Source organism: Eretmochelys imbricata, chromosome 7, assembly GCF_965152235.1.
Source record: "Eretmochelys imbricata isolate rEreImb1 chromosome 7, rEreImb1.hap1, whole genome shotgun sequence".
Taxonomy (NCBI): domain Eukaryota; kingdom Metazoa; phylum Chordata; order Testudines; family Cheloniidae; genus Eretmochelys; species Eretmochelys imbricata.
In genome coordinates this window covers 84,281,405-84,294,232 of record NC_135578.1, presented here as the reverse complement: position 1 = coordinate 84,294,232, position 12,828 = coordinate 84,281,405, and the positions used below count along the sequence as shown (strand labels likewise).

The 12,828-nt window shown below is 41.6% G+C and overlaps 1 protein-coding gene across 1 annotated transcript in view; it reads left to right on the top strand.

The window, feature by feature from the left end:
* The window catches only part of SGPL1 (sphingosine-1-phosphate lyase 1), a 45,153-nt gene that overhangs the window by 4,934 nt on the left and 27,391 nt on the right, over positions 1–12,828 (top strand). The window contains exon 2 of the mRNA XM_077822875.1: positions 9,886–10,051. Coding sequence (XP_077679001.1) covers positions 9,886–10,051 — 166 coding nt within the window. The remainder of the gene's footprint in view (positions 1–9,885; positions 10,052–12,828) is intronic.

Genomic DNA, 12,828 nt, shown 5'->3' with positions numbered 1-12,828 from the left:
AACATCCCTCACTAGACTCTTCTGATTCGGAAAGAAAGTCCATTCCTATGATTTTCTGTACAGGCCAGTGTTCCTGAAAAATGTGTGTGTTATGCACCTTCCCGGACCACCCTAGTGAAATGCCCCGGTGGATCAACAAGCACCTACAATACCATGGAGAAGTACCCTTTCTATTGATGTACTCAGTCTCAAGATGGTCCAGAGCCAGAACTGAAATGTGCGTTCCATCTATCGCCCTGCTGCAGTTAGGGAATCCCATTTCTGCAAAGTCATCCACTATTTCGCGCACATTGCTGAGAGTCATGGTCCTTTGTAGCAGTATGTGATTAATGGTTTTGCACGCTTGCACTAATGCAGCCCCAACAGTCGACTTCCCAACTTCAAACTGATTTGCGACTGACGGGTAGCAATCTGGAGTTGCTAGCTTCCACACTGCAATCGCCACGTGCTTCTCCACCGAGACGGCTGCTTTCATTTTGGTGTCCTTGCACCACAGGGCTGGGGTGAGCTCTGCACGCAGTTGCAGGATGGTGGCTTTCCTCATCTGAAAGTTCTGTAGCCATTGCTCATCATCCCAGACCCGCATAATAATGCAATCCCACCACCCTATGCTTGTTTCCCGAACCCAAAAGCGATGGTCCACCATGTGCAGGTGCTCCATGAATGCCAAAAGTAATCTGGTGTTTCTTTCCGTGGTACTCAGTGTCCGGCAACTCTGATCCCTGTTCGTATTGGGAGCTCATGATATACTGCATGACGATGCACGATGCGTTAACGCTTACCACAACAGTAGACAGCATTGCGGGATCCATCCTTTCACACAGAGGTGGCAGGTGCACAGCAAACGGGCCGTTGGAAAATGCTGCGAAAAGCAGTTGGAAATCTGTGGAAAGCTGGGACAGAAAATAATGCTTCATGAGTTATTGAGCCCGCACCCATGACGTGCTGCGGTTCACTCCGCCTTCTCACAAGTCCGAGCTGCAGAAGATGGCGAGTAGCACTGTGGGATAGCTACCCACAGAGCGCTGCTCTCACCGCCCATGCGAGAGCACCAAGTGTGGATGTGCTCTGCCCACAGACGGGGCATAGTGTGAACATGCATTAACGATGTAATTATGGCACTTTTTGATTGATATAAATTTTGTTGGCAACTCTGTGTAGACAAGGCCTTGGTTATTTCAGCCATTACAGGGTGAAAGCAGTGATTCTCACAGGATTATTTTGTTCCTTAGAAAAATCCTTTTTAAATTGTTGAAGTGCTGCAGAACCTAATGAAACCAGCATAGACATCTCCCTTTTCCTCTTACTGCAGATCCTGTTTTGGAAGTAAGACTAATTTAGGAAACGTAATTTAGAAACTTATACAACATAATCTCTCTGAATTCTTATCTGTTTCTCCATCTCTTTGTAAATAATAGCATACTCGAACTATTTTAATTTTTTCCCCTTCTCTTAAGAGAGTAAAGAAACACTTTAAAAAAAAAGTTGCTGGTTCTTTGTTCTAGGGTATTTAATTCCCTGGCTGGTCTTTCTATAGACTAAATGCTCTATTGGTCTTCCTATCAAATGGGCTCTTTCAAAGAACTATGAGCAACATGTTTATGCTTTCTTCAGTTTTCTAATGAAATCTGTGGAGTGGGGAAACTGAAATTGAGGCTTCTCAAAATTGGGTGTTTTTTTGAGAACAGCATATGGCCTGGCCTGTTGGCAGCTGGCATGATTTTTTTGTAGTGGCTTGGTTTTTTGTTTTTGTTTTTTTGTAAAAGAGCAATGAAATTCTTATTTCATAAAATGTGCATGCAAATATAACTTGGAAGTTTTGAATTTTGAGACTGTGTCCCTTCAAGCTGACCAAGAATGATCCATGTATGCAAAATGTCAGTAAGGGCATATGACCTGCAATGAGGTATATTTCAAAACCTCTTGTTGTTCTGACAGCATCAGTATTTAGAAGGGAGGGTGTTTTGATTGTCACAGAGAAGGTGGATCCTTAATGTGTAATAGTTTCATTCATTTAGCGATTATACTAATGGTTTTCCGTAACTGTACAGTATTACCTCAGTTATGAATACCAGAGTTACAAACCGACCAGTCAACCACACACCTCATTTGGAACCGGAAGTACATAATCCGGCAGCAGCAGAGACTGCACCCCCCCCCCCCCGCCCCGGCAAATACAGTTCTTTGTTAAAGGCAAACTACTGAAAAAATAAAGGGGAAGCAGCATTTTTCTGCATAGTGCAGTTTCAAAGCTGTATTACATCAACATTCAACTGTAAATTTTTTGAAGGAACAACCATAATGTTTTGTTCAGAGTTACAAACAACCTCCATTCCCGAGGTGTTCGTAACTTTGAGGTTCTACTGTATTGGTTAACTGTGCCAGGCCCTGTGCTAGAATTCATCGAAAAAGCACAATTACCATTTTCTAGTCTGCTTTACAGTTGTCTACTACTAAATTTCAGTATTTAATGCTGCTGATACCTTTGCATGGTGCTGCATAAATGGTAAAGAGTTTGTGCTCTAGAGAGCCATGAGAAAGTACATTATGATCCACAACACACACCGTGCAAACCAAATCAGTCAATGGATTTCCGCACATAAGTCATAGAAAACAAAACTGAACACACTGGTGTTCTGTATCCAGAGAGTTTTCAGGTCTCTGCTCTTCTGTGAACTGGGAGAATGGGTTCACTTTGGGAATCTCGAGGTAGCCCTTAAATCAATCAAGAGAGTTGGCAGCTCTTACCAATATGAGGTTACCTAGAAACCCATCAATTTCTTCTTAAGAGACTTGGGGTAAAATTTTCAGAACTGCCTAAGTGACTTTGGCTCCTATGTCACTTTTTCAAAAGTGAATTAGGAGCTTTAAAAAATGTTACCGAGTCTGTTGAGAGAGGATGTGCCACCTACAAAATCATTGCCTATCGACATGAAGCTGGGGCTTGTTTACACTACCATGGTAGGTCGACCTACACTATACAACTCCAGCTATGTGAATAACGTAGCCGGAGTTGATGTACCTTAGGTCGAGTTACCATGAGGTCTACATGAGAAACTCTCCCGTCGACTTACCTTACTCTTCTCGTCGGAGGTAGAGTAAAGGGGTCGACTGGAGAGTGATCTGCTATCAATTTGGCAGGTCTTCACTAGACCCGCTAAATTGACTGCCAGTGGATCGATCTCTGAGTGTGGATCCTGGTTGCAGTGTAGACCTGCCCTGAGTCCCATTTTCAGAAGTAACTTGGGCTCTGTCCCTTATGTGCTCTTGAAAACTTTACCTCTGAGAAATGCGTGTTTTTTGTAAATACAGTTTATTTTAACAAATTAGCTTATACACAGCAATTTGCCTACAATTCAGAGTAAATGCTGTCGCTTTGCAATTGGAGTGTAATTCTTGTTTATGTAAGGCAGTCAACATCTAGTCAGCTTTCTAGTGGGGACAACTGTAAGGTTTCTGGGGTTTGACATTTGATAAAAATCTTTGGTTTGCTTGTGATATCTTAGCCTTTACTTATCTTTGTCTTGCTCTTGGATTCCCTTGGGCACTTCATATAATTACACATTCTTTAGGACTTGCTTAAAGTGGGCCCCTGTCTTGCTTTTAATGGTTTTGTTTTTCCTTTGTAAGGTGGAACTTAGAATTCTTCTGTTTTATTTTTAGTTACTGCTCTGTTTATTCTGCCTCAATTTATTTTTGTGATTGACCTGTACTAGGCCTTTGCATAGCCAGTCATCCTGATTTGCTGGGGCGGTTGGTACGTATGGGTGTTCTTTCAGTTTCTGTACCTTTAGTCTAGCATAGAATTTATCTGGCAGAGAAGTTTTCTTTCTAAATGATAGCTTTTTATATTCATTTCAGTGTATCAGTTTTTGGAATAAATTTAATGTTCATGTAACTGAATAAGTGTCGGTTATAAAATCTAAGGCCAGAAGAGACCAACAAATGACCTAGGCTGACCTCCTGTATATCACAGGCCACCAATACGACCCAGCACCCACACGCTAAACCAGGGATGGGCAAACTTTTGGCACGAGGGCCACATCTGGGTATAGAAATTGTATGGTGGGCATGAATGCTCTCAAAATTAGGGGTTGGGGTGCGGGGGGAAGATGAGAGCTCTGGCTAGGCGAGCAGGCTCTAAGGTGGGGCTGGGGATGAGGGATTTGGGGTGCAGGAAGGTGCTCCAGCTGGGACCTGGGGGATCAGGGCTGGGGTAGGGGGTTAGCATGGGGGCTCAGGGGTGCAGGATCCGGGTGACACTTATCTCAAGCAGCTCCCGGAGGCAGCAGTATGTTCCCCCTACAGCTCCTACGTGGAGGCATGGCGCCGGCCAGACGGCTGTGCACCCTGCCCCATCTGCAGGTGCCGCCCCTGGAGCTCCCATTGGCCATGGTTCCCAGCCAATGGGAGTTGCAGGGGGCAGCATGAAGCACCCCCTGGCTGCCCCTACACATAAGAGCTGGAGCGGGGACATGCCACTGCTTCTGGGAGCTGTGCAGAAAGCTCCCAACCTCACTGCCCGGCAGGAGCTCGAGGGCCAGATTAAAAGTTCTGATGGGCTAGACACCCCTGTGCTAAACCAAACAACCAAGCCCACAGGACTGTTCAACTATAGACTATTACGTACCACAGGCAGAGAACAGGAGTGACTGAGGAGCACTCGTTTCCGCTCGTTTCCCTGCCATTGTGGGATATACCCAGATAATTCTGGCAAGTGACCAGCACCAGCATGCTGCAGAGGAAGGTGAAATATTTCCCAAGGCCACTGTCAGTTTGACCTGGGGGAAAATTCCTTCTAATTTCCAGACTGAATATATTCATAGCCAGTTTATATCCATTTGTTCTTGGGCCAGCATTCTCCATTAATGTAAAGAGCTCTTCATCCTCCCTGGTATTTACCCCCTATGTATTTATAAAGAGCAATCCTATCCCCCCTCAGCCTTCTTACTGCAAGACTAAACAAGCCAAGCCCTTCCATTCTCCTGATCATCCTAGCAGTTGTTCTCTGCATCTGTTTGTTTAAATTCATGTTTCTTGTACACAGCATTCCAACAGATCTTACCAGTGCCTTGTATAATGGCATTAATACTTCTCTATCTTTATTGGAAATGCCATGCCTGACACGTCCAAGGATCGCATTTTCCTTTTTCCCAGCTGCATCATGTTAGTGGCTCATAGTAATCCTGATCGACCCCCCCACAACCAGGTCTCTCTCCTCCTCTGTTGCTTCCAATTGATTAGCTTCAAGGTGGTAGCAAAGATTCTTATTAGATCCAAAGTGCATATTCTTGCAGTTTGTACTATTGAATTTCATTCCACGTCTGTCACCCTAGTCTTCAATGTCATCCACCTCTTTCTGTATGATGTTCCAAACTCTTTGTATTGATGATGCCTCCCAGCTTAGTACAATCAGCAAACTTTATTAGCGCACACCTACTTTTTGTACCAAAGTCACTAATAAAAATATTGAATAAGATTGGTCCCAAGACACATCTTTGAGGAACTCCACTGGTAACCTCCCTCCAGACTGATAATTCTCCTTTCAGCACAACCTGTTGTCTTCTCCCCTTACACATCTTGTACTGATCCCCATCTTCTCTAATTTAACTGTTAACTTCCCATGTGGCACCATGTCAAATGCTTTACTAAAGTTCAAGGATATTAATCTATTGCATTTTCGTTATCTTTAAAAAATCAGTTATTTTCTCAAAGAAAGAAATCAGGTTAGTCTGGCCTGATCTACCTTTGGCAACCCATGTTGCATTGCATCCCCCTTTACCATTTACTTCTATGAATTTGATTATTCTTTCCTTCATAATGTGTTCTAAATATCTTAAATATAGGCACAATGTTAGCTATTCTCCAGTCATATGGCACACTGTTCAGAGTTAGGTGGCACACAAGCATGAAGCGTGCATGCGTTTCCTATCAGAGTTGCTTCATTCCTGGGGAGCTGGGGCCTGACACACCAGTTTTACCTATAGCATGTAGCCCCAGAATTAGAATAATATTACTTCCCTGATATACTGTACTGGCAAAGCATTCCTACTATGGATGCTGCTTCTGTCTTTTGCCAGCATAGCTTATTCCAGGCCTCCCCAGGGCAAAATCAACCATACTGGCAAAACTGCAGTTTTGCTGGTATAAGCTGTGGCTAAACTCTACGGGCTTTTGCTGGCACAGCTGGTCAGTTGCAAATATCACCCCTGACCAACAGAGGTGTGCTGACAAAAACTTGTAATGCAGACATGGGCTTATTTTTTAGCTCTAAATAGAGGTGACCTAGCTAGTAGGGTTAATATCTAGGCCAGTATATCTTTTAAATTCTTACTCTGAGTAGTCACATCAGATGCAATGTCTGTCCAAATATCGAGGTTTGTTAAAGTGAGAAAATAAGAGGAACATGATCAACTTAAATCTTAATACTTAAACATAAGAAATGTCTGATCAGATAATATCTAAGCTTGAAAAATAAGTGAATATCATTTAGCCACAGTTTGTGAAATAACTACACTGTCTTCAACATTGATCCAGCTCTGTTTGCTGCTACACCCATTAGCAGCAGCAGATGTGTAAACAAGGCTTTCCTACTTGAAAACTATACTCAGAGCATTTAAATTGGAGTTTACAAGTTGACAGGTGAGTAGCATTTTCATGCCTGTCAAGTGTGAAGAATACATCATAGTTCAAAACAGGCTAGTTTGTAAACACAGTTTAAACTTTTTAAACTGTCATGACCAAAACTATTTATTTCTACTCTTGCTGTCTTTAATTTAACCCTGAGGAGCCCAGTGACATTGAACTGAAAGATAATGTCACACCAATCAAATAAAGTATGCACAAAGTCCTAGGTATTACACATGGTGTAATCAAGTTAGGATGCAATGTTCAACAAACACTGCTTCATACAACATTCATTAGATAAAAATGAATGCAAGCTAAGTAACGTTGATGTTAGCAATAATGTCTATTGAAACATCAGAAAATAGTATTCAGTTCCTGTTTTTCAATGTTTTGAAGAAATATTATTCAATATTTTGAGGAGATTGTAGGAATTATAAATGGGTGCTAAAATGAGATGATTTAAGTATTCTGTGTATGCCAAGCCAGAAAATGTCCTTCCTGAATGCTGAAATTGTCATTCTAATTGTATCTCCTTTTGCTGTCACGTACTTTGGGATGCGGGTATCTGTAAAAGATACAATTTGGACTCTAGAAATGGTTCTAAACATACCTTTAATGATGTAATGAGCACAGATTTTCTCTTGGTACTTAAAATAACCCTATACTTCCTTAAACAGCTAGTCTTAGTCCTCAAACAATTTTATGTGATCCTACTGGGGGAATCCTGTTTCCTTAAGAGACCTTATTTTTAGCTCTTCCTATAAGTGAATTTAATGTTAGTAAATGCTGTCATTTGGATACCCATGGAGACCTACATTTTAGTTGTTCACTGTGGCAGCGCAGAGCAAGGTTCTCCACATTATCACTTGCGCAGTTTGTTAATCTGGTGCGCAGGGACCTACTGAAGTTTTAAACTTAATTGCCAGGAAAATACTTTACTGGCACAACTAAGATGTCCAGTCTGGTTAGCTTTAGCTCAGATGTATGATTTTCCTTTTGATGGATTTTTACTGTGCTGTCTGAATGTAATTCCTTTTGAGGTGGAAGATGGTAACAGTTGTTGACATTAATATGTTTGTGGTAGCAGTCATGCCATATCTGGAACCAACCCAACCAACTAATGGACTTAAAAGTGGGGTCATCAGGATGTCTTCCCAAGCTTTATTGATAAAAGCGCTTCAATGGCGCAGGCTTCTGAATGCATTTACATTGGAAAAAAAATGTGAATATTGCAAGTACTAATGATGTAAACAATTGAATGCTTTATCAAATATTTGGATCCTTCTTTCTGGAAGGCAGGGAATAAATGATCTCATGGTGAATTTCTACTTTAGGGGACTGTTTTAGTCAATTAGAAACATAAGAACTTATCCGTGTGCTCATGAGTTTTGTGTGTCTTGGAGTTTTTAAGGCATAAAATCATCACAGAAGTTGACTGACTCACACCCTCAAATATAAGGCCTCTTGTGTTGCTCCCACAACGCGCACATCCAGTTAGAACAGGTTTTTGTTTTTTTTCCACAAGGTTCTGTAGTTATATAAAGATTGATTTAAATTCTGTCCAGGCCACTGAGCTTATCCAGCCTGGAGAGTGGTTGATGGAAGAGGAGCACTGAAGAGAGTCGGCTGACTTCTGTAAAGCTAGAAATATATTCCCTTTAAGCACAGATGGTCAGTAGCTCCAGTGTTGCTGGAGGAAGAAGCAGCAAGAAACTAAATGCAACCTGTCTGTGAACAAGATTACAAGGGAGGGGATTGTTATCTCTTGTATTCAGGCAGAGGACTGTGGCTTGCAGGATTTAATCAGTGCATCTCTGTGCCAATGTCCTAAAAATAGCAAATGGTACAGTTGTATCTGAACTTTGACCCTCAGTAAAAGTAGAACTTGACTTATTGCTAAGGATACAGTTTAGTCATGGAGGTCATGGCAGTCATGGATTCTGTGACTTTACCAGACCTTTATGACTTCTTTGGCTGTCAGCAACTGGACTTGAGGCTGGAGCTGTGCACCTCCTTTCCCCTCTGGGGCTGGGGTCGGGGCCATGTGCTCCTGCCCCGTGGGTGCCTGTGCATGCTCTCCCTCTCCCCCTGTGGATGAGGCTGCTGAGCAAGGGTTGTGGCCCCACCCTAAGGCAGTGGGACTCCAGAAGTCATTCCTCCTGCTCCTCCTCCCCCCCCCCCCCCCCGGTTATTTTTAGTAAAGTCACAGGCAGGTATGGGGTTCCAGTGAATTTTTGTCTATTGCCTGCGACCTGTCTGTGACTTTTACTAAAAATAACCATGACGCAATCTTAACCTTAGTTACTGCATAAAAGACAGAATGGAAGACACCCAGAATCATTGTCCAGGACTTGTGCAAACCTGCCTCCTTGCGTGCTCTGCTCAGAGGAAAGTGAGAAAAGTGTGGGACTCACCGAGTGTTGCAGAGTGCAAAGAGTTAAATGGGCTGTGTGGCTCAAGCAAAGCTAGCTAAATAGCTGTTAGGAAAATGGTGTAGACCTATGCTAAAGTTGAAAACAGCATTGCTACACCAATTTACAAACAATCTTGTGCCAATTGGAATGAATTAGTGTGGACTCCTTTCTTTTTTTTTATACCGGGTTTTGGTCTTATCCTATTAAACTCTAAAATTAGTGATGCATTCTAATTTGCTGATTACTTTTGGGCAGGGAAGCCCAATATATTATCAGTTGACACGTTAAAAATGCTCAACGCTTTACCATCCAAGAAGCTCAGAATTAATGAATAATGCTTGAATTACTTACTCCATATCCAGTCCCTCCCCATCCTGGTCTCCACCTGCCTCGTTGAGGTGGAGTACAGCCGTCAATTTTAAAAGCCCTGTAGGGTCATCAGGAAGGGCAGTGTAGTGTAGACAAGCACGTTATAAATTCGACCCAATATGGGGAATGTCGATCTAACGATGTAGTGTAGACCAGCCCTCACATTGGCAGTACAAAGCTGCAGGGCTAGAAACTTACTACTTTAAGAATGAAGGCTGAAATCATCATGTAACCCCTTGATTCCAGGAGTTGGGGCTTTAAGGAAAACAATTATCAAGAGACTCATGATGAAATTCTGACCGTTGACAACACAAAATACTGAATACCTTCCTTTTTAGTAGGAGCTCTACCTACCTGGGAGGCAGTTCAATATCTATTTTAGGAATAACTCTTCTTCAATGCCCTTATTCATAGTGATTTGAAAAGGTGTGGGGCGGGTTTACCTTCTGTAATGTGTGTTTTTGTTTTTTCCCAGGACACCTTTGTTCCCTATAAGGAAATCATCCTCATGTATTTAGAAAAAGCAAGGAGCTTTGTGAATGGACAGTGTGCTGGGATTGAACCCTGGCAACTGATTGGCTCAACATTTGCTTCTACTCTGGTGGTGGTGTGGCTGCACAGTATCCTCTTTCAACCAGAGAGTGAGTACCTTGGCATGTCTCTCTGGAGTTGAGTTTCCTAATGTGCTTGTGGGGGCAGGGTTATTTCTCATGTAAATATTTTTCTGTTGAAACATTTGTGACTGGGATCTCAGTGGGGGCCAGCTGAGGTCACTCAATTAGGATGTACTGCAAAGAATGGGGCAGACAATCCCAAAGCTGGTGGATATTTCAATACTTAGATTTACCAAGCCAGCACAAAACAGCTTCTTTACTACCTCACTGGTTGCCCAGAAACTAACACGGTTCCCTTAAAGTGACTCGGCCTCAGGCCTCCATCTAGGTACCCAAGTAAAATCTAATGAAGATTTTCAGAAAATCTTATTTCATCATATAAAAGAAAAGGTTCTACCAATCCCAAAGGATCAGACACATTACCTCCCAGGTTAATGAATATTCCAGATCTTACCCAAATACGTGCTTACAGCCAATTATTATTAACTAAACTAAAATTTATTAAAAAGGGAAGGAGAGTGAGTATGGTTAAAAGATCAATATACATACAGACATGAGTTCAGTTTTTGAGGTTCAGATACATAGCAGAGATGGTGAGCTTTGTAGTTTCAAAGAGTTCTTTTAGAATTTAGTCCATAGGTTATACAGGCAGTCCTCGGACTTACGACACAACGCAATTTTGAGGAACCATTTGTAAGTCAAAATGTCATAACTCGGAATCACAACGCACTCCACTGCGGGACCGAGCTTCGTAAAGTCAAAACCAATTGTCCAAAGTCAAATCAGGGTGTCAATTCAGAAACGTCATAAGTGCTGTTTATCGTAAGTTGAACATCAAGTCGCGGACTGCCTGCCTGCTGTCCAATATTATATTCAGGGTGTTTCCAGCTGAACTGGGACCTCAATCTTGAAAAGCAAACTTCCTCTGGTGAAGCTTAAGCAGATCTGAGATAAAAAGGATTGGGACCCAAGGATCTTTTGTACAATTTCAGGCTTTCTTTGACAGAGTTGGGGTCCCTTGGGGAACAATAGGGCCTCATTTCCTAAGCATAGTTGTTAATTATTCACACAGATTAGCATACGACAATGTCTGGTTTCTCCACCATTGACAGATGATTTGCTATACATTACAAAGAGATGAATACAGTGGTATCCCATGTTTACAATTAATTTAAATGTTAGGATGTTCTTTTGATCTCTGAATTATCAGAATACAGCATAGACAGGGACTGTTGATTACATTGTTGACCACTATCCATATTTATGTAAATACACTAAAACACAAACACTATCTCCCCATATGTCTTTAAGGGTTGAATTTAAGTCCTTCATCCTGCAGGATGTTTAACCCTTTCTGGCCATGCGTCACAACATTCTAAACAGGCTTCTGCCGTAACCCGGAATGTACCAGTAAAATCTCTGGTTATCATATTAAGGACAAGACGTGGTGACGTTTCAGTAGCTAAACCATTCCATATTAGGGAGTGGTGGAAGACAGTCTAGAGTGTGCCTGTGTGATGCAGAAAAGTTGCTCTGCTCTTCCCCTCCCATTGGACTTCTGGTTAAACACTCATTTGCTGGTCATTCCTGTGGATCAAAAGTCAGAAACTGTCACCTTTGAGTTCTGTGCTCTGGTGAGGTTCATTATGGGGAATCATGACACAATAGCAAAACACCAGGAGGGGAGGATTGTCCGGAACACATGTTGGGCTGAAGAAGGGGGCTTCCTTTCCTTTCCGTTAATCATACACATTTACTGTCTGAGAGTCAGTTATTTAAGGTACATACCCACATGTTTTCATCTGTTCTGAGCCTTTTTCCTTGTTTTGAAGTGTAAAAAATTAAATTGGATCTCTTGGTCTATTGCTGTGCATTCTTCTTTATTGTGGCAAGGTGGTACTAAAAATCACTGGACCTATCCGAGAGAGGAGGCTGTAGCTCCTTGTGAGTCCCATAGGAGTATGTAGTAATTTCTAGTGGCTGTTGTTAGGAGTAACAGTGTATTAATTTGATGTTTAATTTTGTGCTTTCCCACAGTTTCCCAGGGGAGGGAAAAGTACATTTGAATTGCTAAGAGCACTCTTTTTAGCAAGAATAAACAGAAGATTTCTTGGCTCTGAGTTTTAAGCTCACACAGTACTAGTACCTGAGTTTATTTTTAATTTGTTTTTTAAATACTAGCATAGTATTGGGAAATCTTAGATTAAACATCTTGAATTTTATGTAAGTATATAGTAAAAATTTGAAGAAACTTGCACACCTAGGAAAAAACAACAAACAAAAAGCAGATTATCAACGAAGTGTGTAATACAAATTCTTTCCAAAATCTAAGCTATTAAGTATTTTCTGCAGAACATTAGTGCTAAAGTTAGCTGAGTTTGTATTCTCCTGTTGGTGTCTCAAGATGAAAAAAGAAGCAAAGCAAAGAAGTCATATTAGTATCAAAGATAAAGATTGTGAAGTCTTTAGAGTGAGATTTTAAGATAGTTTCAGATGTTTCTTCATGAAAGTGTTATCTGTAGCTGCCAATGTTTACCTAAAAGTGTGTATAAAGTACAATGTCTTTAATTCCTCTGATCTGATCTAACCTTAAATCACTTTTCTGTGGCTAAAGGATCCATGGCATCCCTCTGCTGGATTAAATCCCAATAGCTGTCAAGAGATTGTCTTCCAAAGATGGTATTGAGCATAGCTAACCCTATCATTGCTTCTCCAGCAAAGGTCAGAAACAGAATCTGGATTTCAATGAGATTTCTACATAACCCGGATGGAAAATTGGATATGTGTGGCACAAATCAGGTGAC